The sequence below is a fragment of the Ricinus communis genome, chromosome 3 (assembly GCF_019578655.1).
Source record: "Ricinus communis isolate WT05 ecotype wild-type chromosome 3, ASM1957865v1, whole genome shotgun sequence".
Classification (NCBI taxonomy): Eukaryota; Viridiplantae; Streptophyta; class Magnoliopsida; order Malpighiales; family Euphorbiaceae; genus Ricinus; species Ricinus communis.
Genome location: NC_063258.1, coordinates 28363198 through 28381929, shown reverse-complemented (window position 1 = coordinate 28381929; position 18732 = coordinate 28363198). Strand labels below are relative to the sequence as shown.

The 18732-nt window shown below is 35.4% G+C and overlaps 3 protein-coding genes across 5 annotated transcripts; 2 read left to right on the top strand and 1 right to left on the bottom strand.

The window, feature by feature from the left end:
• Nucleotides 1-83: 83 nt before the first annotated feature.
• On the top strand, nucleotides 84-6077 carry LOC8272545 (beta-galactosidase). The gene is made up of 19 exons (XM_002514062.4): nucleotides 84-566; nucleotides 759-854; nucleotides 980-1092; nucleotides 1192-1258; nucleotides 1370-1462; nucleotides 1744-1887; nucleotides 2293-2381; nucleotides 2531-2636; nucleotides 2728-2815; nucleotides 3062-3180; nucleotides 3273-3434; nucleotides 3670-3845; nucleotides 3940-4049; nucleotides 4138-4247; nucleotides 4344-4454; nucleotides 4555-4665; nucleotides 4788-4993; nucleotides 5070-5403; nucleotides 5503-6077. The coding sequence occupies exons 1-19, from the start codon at nucleotides 381-383 to the stop codon at nucleotides 5611-5613; spliced, it is 2532 nt and encodes an 843-aa protein (XP_002514108.3). The 5' UTR covers nucleotides 84-380; the 3' UTR covers nucleotides 5614-6077.
• A 2255-nt stretch (nucleotides 6078-8332) lies between these two features.
• On the top strand, nucleotides 8333-13647 carry LOC8272546 (beta-galactosidase). The gene is made up of 19 exons (XM_002514063.4): nucleotides 8333-8663; nucleotides 9227-9322; nucleotides 9439-9551; nucleotides 9642-9708; nucleotides 9811-9903; nucleotides 10046-10189; nucleotides 10283-10371; nucleotides 10465-10570; nucleotides 10674-10758; nucleotides 10877-10995; nucleotides 11087-11248; nucleotides 11344-11519; nucleotides 11615-11724; nucleotides 11808-11917; nucleotides 12021-12131; nucleotides 12300-12404; nucleotides 12525-12730; nucleotides 12814-13132; nucleotides 13295-13647. Exons 1-19 carry the CDS (start codon nucleotides 8502-8504, stop codon nucleotides 13403-13405), a joined length of 2484 nt encoding a protein of 827 aa, XP_002514109.1. The 5' UTR covers nucleotides 8333-8501; the 3' UTR covers nucleotides 13406-13647.
• On the bottom strand, nucleotides 12412-18060 carry LOC8272547. Of its 3 annotated transcripts, none has more exons than XM_048371550.1 (9): nucleotides 17615-18060; nucleotides 17354-17540; nucleotides 16990-17176; nucleotides 16554-16757; nucleotides 15477-15776; nucleotides 14196-15379; nucleotides 13776-14086; nucleotides 13266-13409; nucleotides 12412-13140 (listed from the first exon to the last, which is right to left on the bottom strand). In XM_048371550.1, the coding sequence occupies exons 1-6, from the start codon at nucleotides 17819-17821 to the stop codon at nucleotides 14380-14382; spliced, it is 2085 nt and encodes a 694-aa protein (XP_048227507.1). In that variant the 5' UTR covers nucleotides 17822-18060; the 3' UTR covers nucleotides 12412-13140; nucleotides 13266-13409; nucleotides 13776-14086; nucleotides 14196-14379. The 3 variants fall into 3 exon arrangements, with proteins under 3 accessions (XP_048227507.1, XP_048227506.1, XP_048227508.1); XM_048371549.1 differs by having other exon boundaries at nucleotides 13286-13409; XM_048371551.1 differs by lacking the exon at nucleotides 17354-17540 and having other exon boundaries at nucleotides 13286-13409; nucleotides 17615-17727.
• Between the last annotated feature and the right edge of the window lie 672 nt (nucleotides 18061-18732).

Genomic DNA, 18732 nt, shown 5'->3' with positions numbered 1-18732 from the left:
CTAAGAGCTAAGCTAGCAATTCATTCATTCTTGAAAATGGTGGTTATAAAAGCAGTTGCCCACCATATCTGCAATATAACTAAACTCAAACTTAACCAAACCCAATCCATTTGTCACACTTCATTACATTAACACAATAGTATACTAAAAGGACTCTGCCAACTCTGCCAACTCTCCTTCCTTCTTCCTCCTTTTCTTTGTTATTTTTCTCTTTTTTTGTTTCTTAAAAGAATCAAAACCAAATAAATATTCAAAATAACCCAAATCTGTAATCTCTCTTTCTCCCTCCTTTTCATTTTTTTTTTTCATTCTTTTGTTCAAAAATCTCATACACGAACAGAGAAGAAAACAGAAGCCCATTGCTTTGAGAAATTGTCTAAATGAAAAATATGTTAAAGGGCAGCAACACTGTGTTCTTGTTCTTGTTCTTGCTGTTTTTGTTATCCTCTTCATGGGTTTGTTCTATTTTAGCTACTGTGTCTTATGACCATAGAGCTATTACAATCAATGGCCAAAGAAGGATTCTTATTTCTGGTTCCATTCACTATCCAAGAAGCACTCCTGAGGTACCTTTAACTCCAATGTAGTTCATGGCTTTGTCCTCGTTGCCTTTGCCTCTTCATCTTTCATTTCAATTTTTGAACAATGGGTGCTTTTCTTTTTCCCCCAATTCTTTGGCATTTTTTTAAAAAATATTGTATTTGGTATTAGTTTTTGACTCTTTTAATGGGTTTTAATTTTTTCTTTCGTGGATGTAGATGTGGCCTGATCTTATTCAAAAGGCTAAAGATGGAGGCTTGGATGTTATACAAACTTATGTGTTTTGGAATGGACATGAGCCTTCTCCTGGAAATGTAATTTCAATTTGCATTCCTTTTTTTTAAGTTTTAAAGTCCCTCACTTTCTTTTATTTTCTCTTCTTGTCTAAAATAAAGCTCATTTCTTTTTCCCATTCCTCTAAAAAAAAAATAAAAATCAGTACTATTTCGAAGATAGATATGATCTAGTCAAGTTCATCAAGGTGGTACAAGCAGCAGGACTTTATGTTCATCTCCGGATTGGACCCTATATTTGCGCTGAATGGAACTTCGGGTAATAATTTAAAACATGGAAGTCAGTGCCCTGAATTTCCTGTATTCTTTTTCCTACAATTTATATTCACATGCTCTGTTTTGCTCCCTTCTGATTCAGGGGATTTCCTGTGTGGCTAAAATATGTACCAGGCATTGAATTTAGAACAGACAATGGACCTTTCAAGGTTGGTCCTTTGAATCTTCCATTTCTATTTCGAATAAAGCTCTTTGTTTTCACCAATCAAATTTGTCAGTCTTATCTAATACTGCGATCGTTTTCGATAATTACAATGAAGGCGGCAATGCAAAAGTTCACTGAGAAAATTGTCAGCATGATGAAGTCAGAAAAGTTGTTTGAATCTCAAGGAGGTCCAATAATTCTATCTCAGGTAGGGAAAAAATTGGGTTGTGATTTTTTTTTGTAAAAAATTTTGTTTCTCCTAAATTGGTCCATTACTCAAGAAACGTTGTTGTTTAAATAGTCGAAATAAATGAACTTTTTCTTTAAATAAACTAGAGTATATTATCCTAATCAGCCTTTATAATCATTCTAGAAATGGGTTGTAATTATTTGTTGATCGATACCAATACCATATATATTTCATTAAATTGGCCCATTATTGGATGAAAGTAGCTCAAGTATCTTTTCTTTCTTGTTTGTTTTAAACAGATAGAAAATGAATTTGGACCAGTTGAGTGGGAGATTGGTGAACCAGGGAAAGCTTATACAAAATGGGCAGCTGATATGGCAGTTAAACTTGGCACTGGGGTCCCATGGGTCATGTGCAAGCAAGACGATGCCCCTGATCCTGTTGTGAGTGATTTTTATTTTCTCTCAATCTTTTCACTCTAGTGGTGTAATATTCTTGCAAAAATTGTTGATTTGTTACATTTAGTTGTGGTCTTCTTTTGTTGGTGGGGTTTATAATAGTTTCTTGTCTAATTAGGTGGCTTCTTTAACTGAAAGATCAACATAGCTTTATTTTCTTGCACTTCCGGCCGTGCTTTCTTTTTTTTTTTTTGGCTTCAATTTTATCTTTTGGGTCCTATCGCTCTCTTATTTTTGTCTTTTGTTCAATATACTCCTGGGGTTATCGCAACTTAATAATGAAATTTATGATTAAAAAATTTGAGTAAAGGGTAAGCAAGCCAGGATTAAAAAAAGTTCTAGTGGGTTGGTCCCATTTATTCAAACCTGTATTTGTTTCATGATATGCAGATTAACACCTGCAATGGTTTCTACTGCGAAAACTTCAAACCAAACAAGGATTACAAACCCAAACTGTGGACAGAAAACTGGACTGGCTGGTAAGTAGCATGAGTGATTCATTTACAGGCTAAAATTTGCCTTTTCTTTTTTCCTGGTCTTTCTTATTTCATATCTCTGATCTTATCTCAAAATTTTACTTTTGCTAAGACTGATTATACTTTTTTTTGATTGCTTTAACTTCCATCAGGTACACGGAATTTGGTGGTGCAGTTCCTTATAGGCCAGCAGAAGATTTGGTATTTTCGGTTGCAAGGTTTATACAGAATGGTGGTTCGTTCATGAACTATTATATGGTAAGTCGAACTCTTAAAAGTAAATTTTCTCACCCAGTATAACATGATCCGAAAGGAAGAGCTTGCTAATTCTATACTCTCTTTTTGGCAGTACCATGGAGGAACTAATTTTGGCAGAACTTCTGCCGGTCTCTTTATTGCCACTAGCTATGATTATGATGCTCCACTTGATGAATATGGTATGTGGCTGTAGAGTAGGTTGCGTTCTAAGCTTTTTGTGCACCTATCATTACTTGTACACATTAATGGCTCTACCTACTAAATATGAGTACGATATTTATCAGAGGCAATACTAAGTACAACTTGGCTGGCAACATTTAATATTCTTGTGGGAATAAAGTTATGAGCAAATATATTTCCTAAATACACGCAAAGAAAAATATAGTCAATGCCGATCTGATGTCTGAGTCCGGTTTTTATATCAGGACTGACAAGGGATCCAAAATGGGGACACTTGAGAGATTTGCATAAAGCCATCAAGCTATGTGAACCTGCTTTAGTCTCTGTAGATCCCACAGTAAAATCACTTGGAAGTAATCAAGAGGTAAGCTCAATTTGGATAGTGTAATATTTAATACTCATGTGTTCTGCAATCTTTTTGTGTGACTTAATCCTTACTCTACTCATTTTTTGTAGGCTCATGTATTCCAGTCAAAGTCATCATGTGCAGCATTCTTGGCAAACTATGATACAAAGTACTCTGTAAAATTGACCTTTGGAAATGGGCAATACGATTTGCCACCTTGGTCTATCAGCATTCTCCCTGATTGTAAGACTGCAGTTTTTAACACCGCAAGGGTAAGATATTGCCCCTTGCTTGAGATTGACATCTTAATTTATTTTTGTTTCACTTCAAATTGTAGGTTGTTTGTCCGTTTCAGTTCATGTAATAGTTTAATTTTATAAACATCTAATGATTGAGATATATTTGATAATAAACAAACTCTGCTTTTCATCTAAGCACTATAGAAAGTAAATATTTCCAATTTGCCACAAGAATAAATTTAACACTGGATAGCAAATTTCTGTGCAGCTTGGTGCACAAAGCTCACAGATGAAGATGACTCCTGTTGGCGGCGCACTTTCTTGGCAATCATACATTGAAGAAGCTGCAACTGGTTATACGGATGACACAACTACTCTGGAAGGATTGTGGGAGCAAATAAATGTTACAAGGGATGCTTCAGACTATTTGTGGTATATGACAAAGTGAGTATATAATCATTAATAATCCTACATTCACTGATATATGAAGATATAGGTGTACTGTTTTTGCTTACTGAATTCTTCCTTGCTCTTCCAGTGTCAATATAGATTCTGATGAAGGATTTTTGAAAAATGGAGATAGTCCTGTTCTCACAATTTTTTCAGCTGGCCATTCTTTGCATGTTTTCATCAATGGTCAACTAGCAGGTGGATTCAATAGATTATTGTTAATTAAATTGTCTTAAGAAGTTTCAATATTCTGTTGTACTAACTTGTCAGTTTGTTCTTATTGCAGGAACTGTGTATGGATCATTAGAGAATCCTAAATTAACATTTAGCCAGAATGTGAAGTTGACAGCTGGTAATAACAAGATTTCTTTGTTAAGCGTTGCTGTGGGTCTCCCGGTTAGTTCTCTTGCTTCATTGAAGTACCAATGCCTTTAATTCTGTGACAAGTTATAACGTTTGAACTCATTCTGTTATCATATTGGGTAATCTCAGAATGTCGGTGTCCACTTCGAAAAATGGAATGCCGGAATTCTGGGCCCAGTCACATTGAAGGGTTTGAATGAGGGAACAAGAGACCTGTCAGGATGGAAATGGTCTTACAAGGTTTGTTTCCCATATTTTCGTGATGCACATGGTCGGTTTCCCACATTTTCTGCTCTACTTGTCTGCCCTTTCCCCCATCTTATTCCATGTTCCTGAGCAGATTGGTCTGAAAGGTGAAGCTCTAAGCCTTCATACTGTCACTGGGAGTTCATCAGTTGAATGGGTAGAAGGATCACTATCAGCTAAAAAACAACCACTAACGTGGTACAAGGTAGGATTTAGTTTTGATGCTCAGTTACTTGGCACTTTATGCTATTTTGTTCATTATTTGCAAAGGACTCGCTAGATGTATCGAGTTTTCTAAGAGTTCAATGAATGTTGTAATATTACCAGGCTACTTTTGATGCACCAGAAGGTAATGACCCAGTAGCTTTAGATATGAGTAGCATGGGAAAAGGTCAGATATGGGTAAATGGTCAGAGTATAGGACGCCACTGGCCCGCATATACAGCACGTGGTAGTTGCAGTGCTTGCAACTATGCTGGAACTTATGATGATAAGAAATGTCGAAGTAATTGTGGAGAACCCTCCCAGAGATGGTAAGAAGGCTTCCATTGGCTTGTTTTGCTTTGGTTTAATTATCCATGGAAAAAATGTGAATGATATTACTCGCAGGTACCATGTTCCACGCTCATGGCTGAACCCGAGCGGGAATCTATTAGTTGTGTTTGAAGAATGGGGTGGTGAACCAAGTGGAATTTCTTTGGTTAAAAGGACTACAGGAAGTGTTTGTGCTGATATATTTGAAGGACAGCCAGCACTGAAAAACTGGCAGATGATAGCTTTGGGCAGACTTGATCACCTCCAACCCAAAGCTCATTTGTGGTGTCCTCCTGGGCAGAAAATCTCTAAAATTAAGTTTGCTAGCTACGGATCACCTCAAGGAACATGTGGAAGCTTCAAAGCGGGAAGCTGTCATGCCCACAAGTCATATGATGCTTTTGAAAAGGTATACTAGCTGAAAGTAACAAACTCTGTACAACAAATAGTTTTACTTTCACATAGCAGATTTCATACTATGGAACTGACTTTTTGAGCTTTATTGTAGAAATGTATCGGAAAACAGTCTTGTTCTGTAACTGTGGCTGCTGAGGTTTTTGGAGGGGATCCTTGTCCTGATAGCTCAAAAAAGCTTTCAGTTGAGGCTGTCTGCACTTGAAGTCACAAAGAACCAAATTTCTAACCCGAATAAATGAAATCCCAGATTACATCAGCATCAGTACATAGAAGATTTGTTTCAGAATTTATAAGATTGCAAGATTATGTGTCCAGATTGCCAAGATTTGAATCTCTAGTGAGGCAAAACACGTGGAAACATACCACACAGTTTCAATTTCGGCGAAGCCGAATGTAGTAGATTGTGAAGTGGTCAGAAAGGGAGCCTCATCATCATGTACATAGAAAAGCAAGCTATTATTTTGTCAAATACAGCTCCATACATCATACATAGGCTCATTTTCATCTGCAAGAAAATCACAGTCCTTAGATTATTGATATTTTTGATACATGTAATGTAATGTAAGTAAGCTTTTAGCTTACTGGGGTTTCTACTAGCTGAAAGCATTCTTTGTGCTTTTCCATTGTAAGAATAAAATTTAAGAGAACAGTTCCAGCTTTCCGATATCATTTGGATCATTGATCAATTCTTTCCAGGTTCCCCTGTCAAAATTCTTTTCTCCTTTCTCGGTAACTGAGGGTCGTCATCCTTTTAAACAATATTCGCATATGAAAACCAAGTCGTTTAACGAGACACAACTTTCATTTATAATACTTTCATAATATTCATTGTTCAGAAAAATTATGCTGTAATCATAAATTTGTTGAAAAGATTAGACAACATTTTTATAAGAATTTCGATTGAAACTTGAAACATATTTTACAATTATTTGCTTAAAGTACATAAATTTTAATTATTTGACTGGTTTTAATTGTTGGTGTTAGAATTTGAATCCGAATTTGTACCATAATGGATGAATTAAACAGGATCCGAGTATTTGTTAAATAAAAATAACTGCATATGATAAATAGGAACGTATGTTTTTTCTTAAACAAGAACAAAACTTTCCTCTTATTTGTCTCCAAAAGAAAACAAGAGAAATAGAAACAAAACAGGGATTTGAGGTGTGAAATCAAATTAGCCATTTTTGTGATTTTAATTATCAACCGATGGACCCTTTCACTTCCTCAAACTAAAAATTCAGCTATGACATTAGTTTTTAAAAGGCATTAGTTTTCTTTAATTGGTTCGACACTATACATCATTTTGAAAATTAACAGATTTTGGTCTGTAAAAATAAAAATCATATGCCAATTTACTTTAAAATAATAATTTAACATAATTTTAAATTATTTCTGTCTTCGGTTTACAAGGTTTTCTTTACTCACCTCATGATATGCTTCATCAAATTCAAATACTTGCTTGCCCTTTCATTTACAGTCCATGCACGGGAGTAAATGGAACTCTCTTGTGAACAGCTTTATACAATACGCAAACTATAAAAAAAAAAAAAAAAAATTAAACACTCCTTAGATTTGGATTCTTGATGAAGATGTGATGATGAGCGGAATGATGTTTTCTTTACATCTGAAACCTTTTTCTCAGAATTTAGAGTTATCGTAAGAGATACAAGTGAATATCTTCCATCTCAATACCCATGGGGGAAAAGGGATCAGATTTAGATGGTCAACTCATAGACAGAGAGAGATTTGTGCAGGCATAATGATTGGGAACTTAACTTCAACAGCAGGTTCCGATGTTTCTTCAACCTTTTCTTTTTCTTCTTTACAAATTAATCTTCGCTGTGAATATTTTCCATCCACTGACGGATAACTTGACTCTTAATTCTTTACAAAATCTTCTGTGTGGATCAGTAACTTTACATCATTTGTTTTTCGTTCAAACAATTACTAAAATAAAAATAGGAAAAAAGAGATAATCAAAGTGTGTAGGTAATGATGATTTGATGGTTTCCTTTATAAGTCTAAGAGATATCAAATAAATTAGAAATTTAATATAAAAGAAATCAAAGCTAAAACAGTTACGCCTTTTGTATGGAGTGAAAGGAACCTACACAAAGTCAGGGTACACACGCTACGGATCCTCCTTCTCTTTCCACTTTTCATCAAATTATTATTATTGCTCCAACCAACTACTCCATTTATTATAATGAAATGAACATCAAACAAATCAATGGCTGTATCTCTTTTTTAATTTCTTTTATTTTTGTGTTTTTACGTGACACTATATTTTTATAATTCATAAGAGAGTCAATGCATATATAATAATAATAATAATAATAATATTTATATAAATCATGATTAGTATAATTAATTATGAATAAAACCCTCGTACAACTATTAACTGATAAATTATATTAATTTTTCAATCTATTATGTGATCTTTTTGCTTAATTATGAGACATGTCCGTATACTGTGTGCATAAGGAATTGGATAACAAGAGACTTCGTATGATAGAAATGGTGTTTTCTTTTTTCTAAATATTTGTGGATAACTACTATTTTTTTAGGAGAATAAAGAAAAAGTCAATGTTAATAAATAATTAATTAGTCTTATAAATGTATATACAGATAATATATTTATAAAAAAAATATATAATTACTTATAATGGCAGATGAATGGTTTTTTCTCATCCAAGAAACCAACAAAATAATAGCCGTCAACGAGTACTAATATATATAAAAATTGTTCAGAAAATTTCTGTAACTGCAAAATAATAATAAAAATGCTTAAAATAGATGATTCTACCTATTCATGCTGAACTGATAGATCAATGGATAAGAATGTGAGATAAGCATCAGGTTTAATGTAAGCAAGCAATTCCAAATTTGGAGGTGTCCTAGTCATATAAATTGATGAAATCTTGAGCAACTTTACATACAAAGTACGCAGAGATGTTTCTTCCAATTTAGCTATAAAAGCACTCCTGCAATATTTCCTAGTTCCAGGGCCTTGTATTCTTATTACAAGAGAATTAAGATTTTCTCTTCTTTTTTTCTTTTTTCTTTTTTTTTCTCTGAAAGTTCAAAATGAGTAGAGGCAGCTTGTTCATATCCCTACTGTTGTTTGTTACTGCATGGGTTTGTAATGTCACAGCTACTGTCTGGTATGACCATAAAGCTATTACTATCAATAACCAAAGAAGAATCCTTATTTCAGGATCCATTCACTACCCAAGAAGCACTCCTGAGGTACAAATCAGTTCCCTGATGATTGATGGCTATTTTTCCCATTTTTGTCTTCCATATATCTGAAATTCTTATAAACTCAGTATTTTCATACATTTGTTTTGTCTTAACCCTCCCTTTTAAAAAAAAAAAAAAAAAGTTTTTGGTAAATGTTTTGTAAGAGTTTGAAACCTTTGGTTAAAGTAATAAGTTAATATTTTTACTTTTGGTATCAAGACAACAAATGGTCGTCCAGAGTTTTATGAATATTTTGTGTTCTGTTTGTTGGGTAAATTTGCATTAGTTCTGGCCAGTCCTAAAGAGTCTTGAAAAATCTTCATATCATTGGCTAATATGCAGACAGCATGTGGACTGCCTCTGAGCAGCAATGACGTCAAACGTTCCTACACTTTAGATCACATAACAAGACAAAACTGAAAATAAATTGGAAACCATTAAAAAAACCAAGACTGTAATATTATTGAAACTTTTGGACTTTTATTTCTTCTGTATATAATTTGGAACATACTTGTGTAAATTGAGCTAATATTTTGATTCTTTTTGTATGGTTTTTGTGGTGGGCACAGATGTGGCCAGGTCTCATTCAGAAAGCCAAAGAGGGAGGCATAGAAGTGATACAAACTTATGTATTCTGGAATGGACATGAACCTTCTCCTGGACAAGTAATTCAAGAACAGCATAATCTTCGAGTTTAACTTGATTATTTGATTATTGGGTATAAAGAACTCATAGAAAGTTTTCATCTTTGTCCCACCAAAAAAAAAAAAAAAAAAAACAGTATTACTTTCAGGATAGGTATGATCTAGTCAAGTTCATCAAGTTGGTACAGCAAGCAGGTCTCTATGTTCATCTCCGAATCGGACCTTATGTTTGTGCTGAATGGAACTTTGGGTAATTAACATATGAACCTATCAATTAGGTTGCTTTAACACTTAGAGAGGATAGCAATTTTTACCTTAACAAGCTTCGTTCCTTGTTCAGGGGATTTCCTATGTGGCTAAAGTATGTCCCTGGTATTGAATTTAGAACTGATAATGGACCTTTTAAGGTTAGTGATTGGAAATCTTTTTCTTTCTTTGTTAATTGCAATTACCCTTCAGCCTAATCTCTTTGTTTCCAACAACTCTGGATTTTGATGGCTACAATGAAGGCGGCAATGCAAAAGTTTGTTACGCTGATTGTCAATATGATGAAGGAACAAAAGTTGTTTCAAACTCAAGGAGGTCCTATAATTCTGTCTCAGGTATAGGAAATATTGCACTGTTATATTTTTTACTATGTTTCAAGAATTGGGTTAGGGTTGATTTATTGCTCTTGAATCAATTTTATCTTCAACTAGCCAACAGATTTTGCTCAAGTAATTTGTTTTCTTTATCGTCTAACAGATAGAAAATGAATATGGACCAGTGGAATGGACAATTGGTGCTCCAGGTAAAGCTTATACAAAATGGGCAGCTGCAATGGCAACGGGTCTCAATACAGGAGTCCCATGGATCATGTGCAAGCAAGAGGATGCCCCTGATCCTACAGTAAGTCATTTCGTATTAGTGGAAATGACAAACATCTCTGATGACTAAGAGTATGTAAAAGTCTAATTCTTGTCTTCTTCTTACGATTTGCAGATTGATACCTGCAATGGATTCTACTGTGAAGGCTACAAACCAAACAACTACAATAAACCCAAAGTATGGACAGAAAACTGGACTGGCTGGTGAGTAGTAGAAATAGGATCATATTAGAATGTATCTAGAGATTCATCTCTTTGTTAGAAGCTATTCTAAAAGACCAATTATGATGCTATCAGGTATACAGAATGGGGTGCTTCAGTTCCTTATAGGCCACCAGAAGATACAGCATTTTCAGTTGCGAGGTTTATAGCAGCCAGTGGTTCATTTGTAAATTATTATATGGTATGTGCAACTTCAAATTTCAAAGAAGAATTCATTCGCTTGGATGTATTAAATTGACATTTTTAACAAAAGAAAATTTTCCTTCCATTGTTATCATCTGCAGTACCATGGAGGAACCAATTTTGACAGAACTGCAGGCCTTTTCATGGCCACTAGCTATGATTATGATGCCCCTCTTGATGAATATGGTAATTCTCATTACTTAAGCAAAAGGTTCTAACTACTAAAACATGGCAGTAGGATATGATAACTCCCAGTAATTTCTAGGTTAGATAAATCTGATTTTGATGTCTCTTTCTCAACCAGGACTAACACATGATCCAAAGTGGGGACATTTAAGAGATTTGCACAGAGCTATCAAGCAATCTGAACGCGCTTTAGTCTCAGCGGATCCTACAGTGATATCACTTGGGAAAAATCAAGAGGTGTAAAAGAAAGTCTAAATATTAAAGTTCTAATAGATTTCTGTGATTGTTCTTTTAAGAATTTTATTCCTAATCTCTGCGCTGTTTTTAGGCTCATGTTTTCCAATCAAAGATGGGATGTGCAGCATTCTTGGCAAACTATGACACACAATACTCTGCTCGAGTTAACTTCTGGAACAAGCCATATTCGCTACCACGTTGGTCCATCAGTGTTCTCCCTGATTGCAAGACTGTAGTTTATAACACTGCAAAAGTAAGAAGTACCCTTTTGCTTCCTTTCAACATTGAAGTTATTCGTGCATGAAAAAAGAGAATAGAATTTAACAAATTCTGCTAACTTTTGTGCAGATTAGTGCCCAAAGCACCCAGAAGTGGATGATGCCTGTTGCTTCTGGATTTTCTTGGCAGTCACATATTGATGAAGTTCCCGTTGGTTATTCTGCTGGTACATTTACCAAGGTCGGACTATGGGAGCAGAAGTATCTCACTGGTGATAAAACTGATTATTTGTGGTACATGACAGAGTAAGTATTTTATGCCTCTAATTAATAGCCATAAAAAAGGGTATTCTGAACACTATTCACCTTTGCTGATTTGAACATTGATTTTGTTCTTTCAGTGTAACTATAAACTCTAACGAAGGGTTTTTGAGGTCTGGCAAAAATCCTTTTCTGACAGTTGCTTCAGCTGGCCATGTTTTGCATGTTTTTATCAATGGTCATTTAGCAGGTAATTCTTACTGGCATCTTGAACGACTAAATACACTTTGCATCTCCATCTTCTGCTTACTCATCATTTCACTGTGATTACAGGATCTGCATATGGATCATTGGAGAATCCTAAGTTAACATTTAGCCAGAATGTGAAGTTAGTGGGTGGTGTTAACAAGATTGCTTTGTTAAGTGCTACTGTCGGTCTTGCTGTCAGTATTCTCACTCTTCTGATGTCTGTTTATTTCTTTCAAACATTGCTCTGGCTGAGATTATATTGTTTCAACTAAATGTTGCCTTGTCGATTGATTTCAGAATGTCGGTGTGCATTATGATACATGGAATGTTGGGGTTCTAGGTCCAGTCACATTGCAGGGTCTGAATCAAGGGACACTAGACATGACAAAATGGAAATGGTCTTACAAGGTTTGTTATTGACAAATTTACTGAATTTTACTGAAATGGTCTTAGGTAGACCAATTGCATGCTATTGCTAAAGAAATCAAATCAATTATTGTTAATCCAGCAGATTTGCTGCATTAAACAAATCTTATTGGTCAGACTTGAGAATCATATATTTCTGTGTCTGAGCAGATTGGTCTGAAGGGCGAAGATTTGAAACTCTTCTCTGGAGGTGCAAATGTTGGCTGGGCCCAAGGAGCACAATTGGCTAAAAAGACACCGCTAACATGGTACAAGGTAAAAGTTGCTTCGGCCACCAAAAACTTTCATGTTCATTTTGTTGTTCTCTTATTTTTGCAAAGACAGCATATGAAATTTTCTGAGAACCCAACTGACGATTGAGCATACAAATTTCAGACTTTCATTAATGCACCGCCAGGCAACGATCCAGTAGCTTTATATATGGGTAGCATGGGTAAAGGTCAGATGTATATAAATGGCCGAAGTATTGGACGCCACTGGCCTGCATATACCGCCAAAGGTAATTGTAAAGATTGTGATTACGCCGGATATTATGATGATCAGAAATGTAGATCTGGATGCGGACAGCCCCCTCAACAATGGTGAGAAAACTACTTACTGGCTTGTTTCAGTCTTTAGTTTATCAGCACAATTTGAATAATTTTAATAACGAAATTTCTCTCAGGTATCATGTTCCACGCTCATGGCTGAAACCCACGGGGAATCTGTTAGTTGTATTCGAAGAAATGGGTGGTGATCCGACAGGAATTTCTTTGGTAAAAAGAGTTGTAGGAAGTGTTTGTGCTGATATAGATGATGACCAACCAGAAATGAAAAGCTGGACAGAGAACATCCCAGTCACGCCCAAAGCCCATCTGTGGTGTCCGCCAGGCCAGAAGTTCTCTAAGATCGTCTTTGCCAGCTACGGATGGCCTCAGGGTAGATGCGGCGCCTATCGACAGGGGAAGTGTCATGCCTTAAAGTCATGGGACCCTTTCCAAAAGGTACGTACCTAAGCAACAAAAATGAAATTCTTTAACAGTAGGAAAAATTTATCACAGAACTTGAGCTCTGTTCTTGCCAATTTCATTTTCTCTTCAGATTATATAGCCATTTTGAAATTTCACTTTCATTAACTGATTGTAACTTCACGTAACCTCTTGCAGTACTGCATTGGAAAGGGAGCATGCGATATAGATGTGGCTCCTGCAACTTTTGGAGGGGATCCTTGTCCAGGAAGTGCAAAGAGGCTTTCGGTCCAACTTCAATGCAGCTGAAAACCTGAATTTCAAAATTGAATTGTGGAAAAGTATTCAGAATCTAGAATTTTCTTTTTGTCTTTTTTTTCTTGGATTCATTCTTTCAAAGATTATTGTTTTCTCTGTTGAAAACGTTTATCGCAATTTGGCAAAGCCAAAGATAAGTGATTGTAAAGATATCTTTGAGAGTTTGTAAAGATAATAATGTATTACTTGCCACAACAATTCAAAACAATGGAAGAACAAATTTTAGTTCGTTATTTTCCCATGTCCATGTAGTTGAGAGTGAACATGCTAGTATGAACACAAAATAATCCAGTGCATAAACAATTCAATCCAGTCCTCAATGGGATCATCGAGAACTTGGTCAAGTTTTAAAAATCCTTACCTTGTTATCTCTGCCAATCCAATCTACTATGAAGATTCACCATGAACCAGAACCCAACAATAGGCTGGCCTGTAATCTTTCTCAAACAGTGAACCAAATGCCCCCTCAGTATAATTGAGGGAGCACTTAACTGAGAGAAGGGGGAAGCTCAACTCATTTATCCATTTTCGAAAGACACGATTAAGAACATCGATACCCACATAAGTGATTGGCACCCGAAGCCTCTTCTTTCTGGAAATGCAACACCTTACAAATTATTGGAGACAAACTAACAACGGTCTTCGCCAGATACTCGATCACTGAATCAAAACCTATAAGAGAACAATAAAGAAAAAAAATAAAACAAGCTCTATAGTCTATTCTACTATACCCTAGAAAAGAGAGAGAACACTGGGTGATGAGAATTTGGACAGAACTGACCTTTGGTGCTTTGAAGCACATGAGAGATAAAGTAGCATGCAAAACCAGAAACCCAATAGCTTTCAGTGGATGATTGAGATAGTTAGCTTAAACGCTGAGAGATTGAGTGCAAGCTTGTACAATAACAAAGTCCAAGAAAAAACACCATTATCAACAAAAGGCCTATGTCCTTCACAAGACCCCTTCATGATGGTAATAATTCATTACTCAAGGCCTTAATGGCATCATCTAGATCTTTGTCAATATTTAACATTTCTTGCCCTTGATGCCTCCATCGCTCCAGTCTATCATGGAGATCCATCTGCGTCGCATGTCCATCTTCAGCAATATTGAGCTGGATGAGGCTCTTAAGACACTTTATCAAATACCTGCCTGCCCTCAATTTCACCTGGGAAATAGCGTCCAGCCCACTTTTTTCATTCTCAAATAACGAGGCAGATATCCTCTCAACAGTATCACTTAAACTGAAGACAAGACAGGCACCTGCAACAGCTTCCTTTTTACTATTGCTTCCTAGGCCCAGATCTTCTAGTCCCATAGACTTTTTTTCTAAATGATCCTTTCTATCGTTCTTAGTCGTTAAAGGAAGCATCCTACCAGTTGCAGCATAATGCAACAGAAGTTCAAATCCATCTTCATTTACATAACTTGGGAAACCAATCAAGATGCCCAATGGGATTCTCCTGAAAAACATATGGTTCTCAAAAGCAAAAACGTATGAATTTGCTTCACAGGAGTACAAATTGTTGACAGATTCGTTACCATGCTTCATGATACTTTGGAATTCTTTAAGCCAGAGGCCAATGGTTTGACAGTTATCCTCAGTTCCAAGACTAAAATCCTCTTCAATGTTATAACATTTGGAATTCTTAAGTTTCTTCCTGCAGCTAGCTATATCTCTGCCAGAAGTACCCAAGTCAATTTGTCTCAGGGTCCAAAACTCTGATATTTTAGTCAAACCACCAAATAGCCAATCTTGTTGAGATTGGTTGTTAGGACTCAGAATCCAAGCAATGTATCTTGCAGCAGCAGCAGCAGGAGGAGATTGTTCTTTGTTATTTGTTTTTCCAGATTTGGGTACTCCAAATATGCGTTTTGACTGATGACTCTTTTGAAAACAATTGGTGGAGAAGAGTAAAACCGAAGCAAAATAAAACCAATCTGGAAAGCAGATTGCAAGAGCCCTGCGATGCAACAGTTCAAGAAAAAACTTGGGAAGTGGTATTAAGACATAGTAAATGCCACAGAGGTTTTTCTCATTAATATTAAGCAAGTATTTACCAGATAGACTTGGACTCTGTTGATGCAATCTTCAGTACTGATGCCTTACAAGTCCGACCAAATTGTTCCATGATATGAGAAACGGACTCTGTTGTCCGATAAACTAATTGAAGAAAACTTATAGATGAGAGTGGGCCGACCAAGATCCTTAATAAATGGTTTTTGTAGGGGAAATATGCATTAGCATATGGTAGCTTTGATCCCAATTCCATTGACATGCCCCACCATGTTGGTCTAGAGATGACATCTAGTATCAGCGCAACTAATTCAATTAGAAGTTCTAGTATAGAACCCAGACCCCTGTTGCACAAGTAACAAGATGGATGTTGTATAATTATTAATTTGATAAAATGAGTTTGGACAGCAAATAGAATGTTGGAAGTAAAATATTACATAGTTGTATATTGTCTTTTAGACAACATACCTTGGATGATAACAAAGAAAAACCGATATAGGTGATAATAATGATTCAAAGATGAATAGTTTGGTCAATTACAGATAATCTAGTTGGTAGCAGAGATAAGAAGAAGTGTTATAATTATTGAAATCGCGAAAGAAGAAGAACAATACTCACCTCCAGTTAATTATGAGAAAGCCTTGCTAAAATTTATTCGATATGTTTGCAAAATGCTAATAAAGGTTGAAATATTGAGCTATATTTTGGTCATGCAGAAAGGTTCTAACTGCCTCATTATATCTCCTAGAAAAGAATAAGTAGCAGGTATGCTCAGTGTCCAAGTGTGAAGTCAATGCCAGTTATTCAGAATAAGAACACTACAACCCCGCTATTTTTCTGTTGATGGGCGAAAGAGGACAGCTGCCTTTAATAGTAATGGCCGTTGGGCCAAAGAAGAGAAGAACAAAAATTGTCAAGTTCACAAAATCAAGTTGTTCAAAATAGGCCATGGGAACCAAATGAAAGTATCTGGCTAGCATATCAGTAAATTTAATATTAAAAGAAGCTTAAACTGGATTAGTTTTGAATAAGAAAAACAAAAATATGTATTAAGTTCCTTAGGAACTAAATAACACGAGTTCCATCAAGGAAAGTGAAGAAATCAAGATATAGGTACTCACGTCAACATAAACCAATTGTGTAATAGCGCTTTAGTATGAATAAACATAGTTGGAGAAAGCACCAAGCACATAAGAATGGAGCGCCACTCCATCCTGTCATAAAATTCCTTGCTCGAAAGAAGGAAAGGCCTTTCCATGGTGACTTGCAAAATATTTGAGATATTATGCTTTAAGGCTAGTGGATCGAGATACCAGGATAGCAACCTGCAGAAAATCAAGTCATACTAAAACCTCGAAAACCTCACGAAAAATTAAACATAGATGGAAACATCCAGTACAAAGCACGACATTTCAGAAAATGCAATCTCAAAACAACCAGAATAAGTCATCTTAACCTTTTTATTCACACATTTTTAAGGCGGAGAAAGCGTGATAAAACCTCAAGTATCACTCATAATTTTCATATTAAAAAAATAAAAATCCTTCCATGGCAAACCTTGGTGGTATTTCATGGTTGTTCAGAGAGTCTTTAGGCAAGGAACAGAGGAGCTTTGAAAGAGCAGAGCTTTTTCCATTAATTGATTTAGTATCCAATACATGCATTGAGGGGACCAAATATCTATAGCAGGATGCTGAAACCGCAACTCTAGCGAAAGCACATAAAAGCAAATGACAAGGCATCCCTACAAAATACAAAATAAATAATTAAATGTAACTCAGTAGGATTATCAAATGTAGACCACAAATAATCAATGAATCATCGGTCAAACCTCCTTTCGGATGATGATATGATACTTCATTATAACGTTACATAACACAAAATAATAACACGAAAATACATTGGAAAGGAGAAAGCTAACCATTTTCCTCTAATTTCGAAACAACGTCATTGACAACTTGAATAAATTCAAGAAAACTTTTTTTGGAAATTGCACTACCAATTTGCAAAACCTCTTCTTTCTCCAATCGCAACACGTTACACCTTATCGAAGAAGACAACACACTAACAATTGTCTTCACCAGATACTCAATCGTAGAATCAAAAACCTAAATAGCAGAAACGAACAATCAAGTCAAAACTCTAACCTAGTATCCCCAATAAAAGAGAGAGAGTTTAGTACCTGTGGCGCTCTGAAGCACATGAGAGAGAGAGCGGTATCTAAAACCCTAGTTTGAGTATTGTCAATTATGTTGAGAGACTGATTAAGCTTTGAAATTGAGAGATCAATAAAAGAATTTGAATCTTTTGGCGACGAAGCATGAGACAGGGTTTGGAGGTGAAATGCGAGTTTCGAGAAGAGATCAGTTATTTCTTCTAATGTGGCCATGGATGATCGTCAGTTAATCAGGCGGTAAACGATTGAGGAAATTTAAGGACTACCTGAACTGAACTGGTGGTTTTGCCGCAAATTTCTCAGTCTTCCCGCCATAATTAAAACGGGCCATGGGAAAAACATTAATATTGCCCATTTGTAGACCAAAAGAAGACACTTCGGGTTTGGGCTTTTTCTGATTTCTTTTACGACATGGCGTAAAGTTGGGCTCTGCGCTCCATTACTAATAAGAAATTAGAAATTAATTACGTATGTATATACTTGTTCTTAGCTTTCCTTTTGGTTGAAATCTGAAAAATTAATTTAGAATTTTGACTATTTAAAACAGTTATTACCTAATATATCACTTGCAGAGAATAGTTGCTTTGCTTATTCTTTTTAAGATTTATAAAAAAAAAATGAATAGGTGTAATTAAATGCATTCAATTGATCACAGTCTCATTTATTGACATAGATAACGAGATCACACTCTCGTTGACTACATGCTTCTAGTGCGACAGATAATGCAAGCAAACAGAGCCTTGGAAACCCCCCCAAAGCTAAATCTTACTTACGTCACGCCTATATATTCTTGATGAATAAAAAGGTACCATTTATTTTAAGAGTTTATATTTGAACATTCAAACGATGAATGTATTTTTTAATTATGGACATATAAACAAAACCTAGAGTATATAAATATTTAATTTAATAATTAATATTATATTTATAAACTAAATACTCATTTCTTTTGAAACAATTAATTAATGAAATAAATTTTGCTTAGTTTGATTAGTCTTTATATATATATATATATATATATATATATATTTGTTTATTACGGATGATTAAGAAAAAGCATAGAATTTAAGTTTTCCATTCAAGAGCATAACCACAAATACTATTAGGGTGTGAGCAGCTCTTAC

Coding starts and splice junctions, on each gene's coding strand:
- LOC8272545 (XM_002514062.4), top strand. CDS start 381: ATGAAAAATATGTTAAAGGGCAGCAACACTGTGTTCTTGTTCTTGTTC. Junction 567..758: donor ATCCAAGAAGCACTCCTGAG/GTACCTTTAACT, acceptor TCGTGGATGTAG/ATGTGGCCTGATCTTATTCA. Junction 3,846..3,939: donor TATTTGTGGTATATGACAAA/GTGAGTATATAA, acceptor TTGCTCTTCCAG/TGTCAATATAGATTCTGATG.
- LOC8272546 (XM_002514063.4), top strand. CDS start 8,502: ATGAGTAGAGGCAGCTTGTTCATATCCCTACTGTTGTTTGTTACTGCA. Junction 10,571..10,673: donor CATTTGTAAATTATTATATG/GTATGTGCAACT, acceptor TATCATCTGCAG/TACCATGGAGGAACCAATTT. Junction 10,759..10,876: donor TGCCCCTCTTGATGAATATG/GTAATTCTCATT, acceptor TTTCTCAACCAG/GACTAACACATGATCCAAAG.
- LOC8272547 (XM_048371550.1), bottom strand. CDS start 17,821: ATGGCCACATTAGAAGAAATAACTGATCTCTTCTCGAAACTCGCATTT. Junction 16,758..16,989: donor AACCATGAAATACCACCAAG/GTTTGCCATGGA, acceptor GATTTTCTGCAG/GTTGCTATCCTGGTATCTCG. Junction 15,777..16,553: donor CACAATTGGTTTATGTTGAC/GTGAGTACCTAT, acceptor CTTGTGCAACAG/GGGTCTGGGTTCTATACTAG.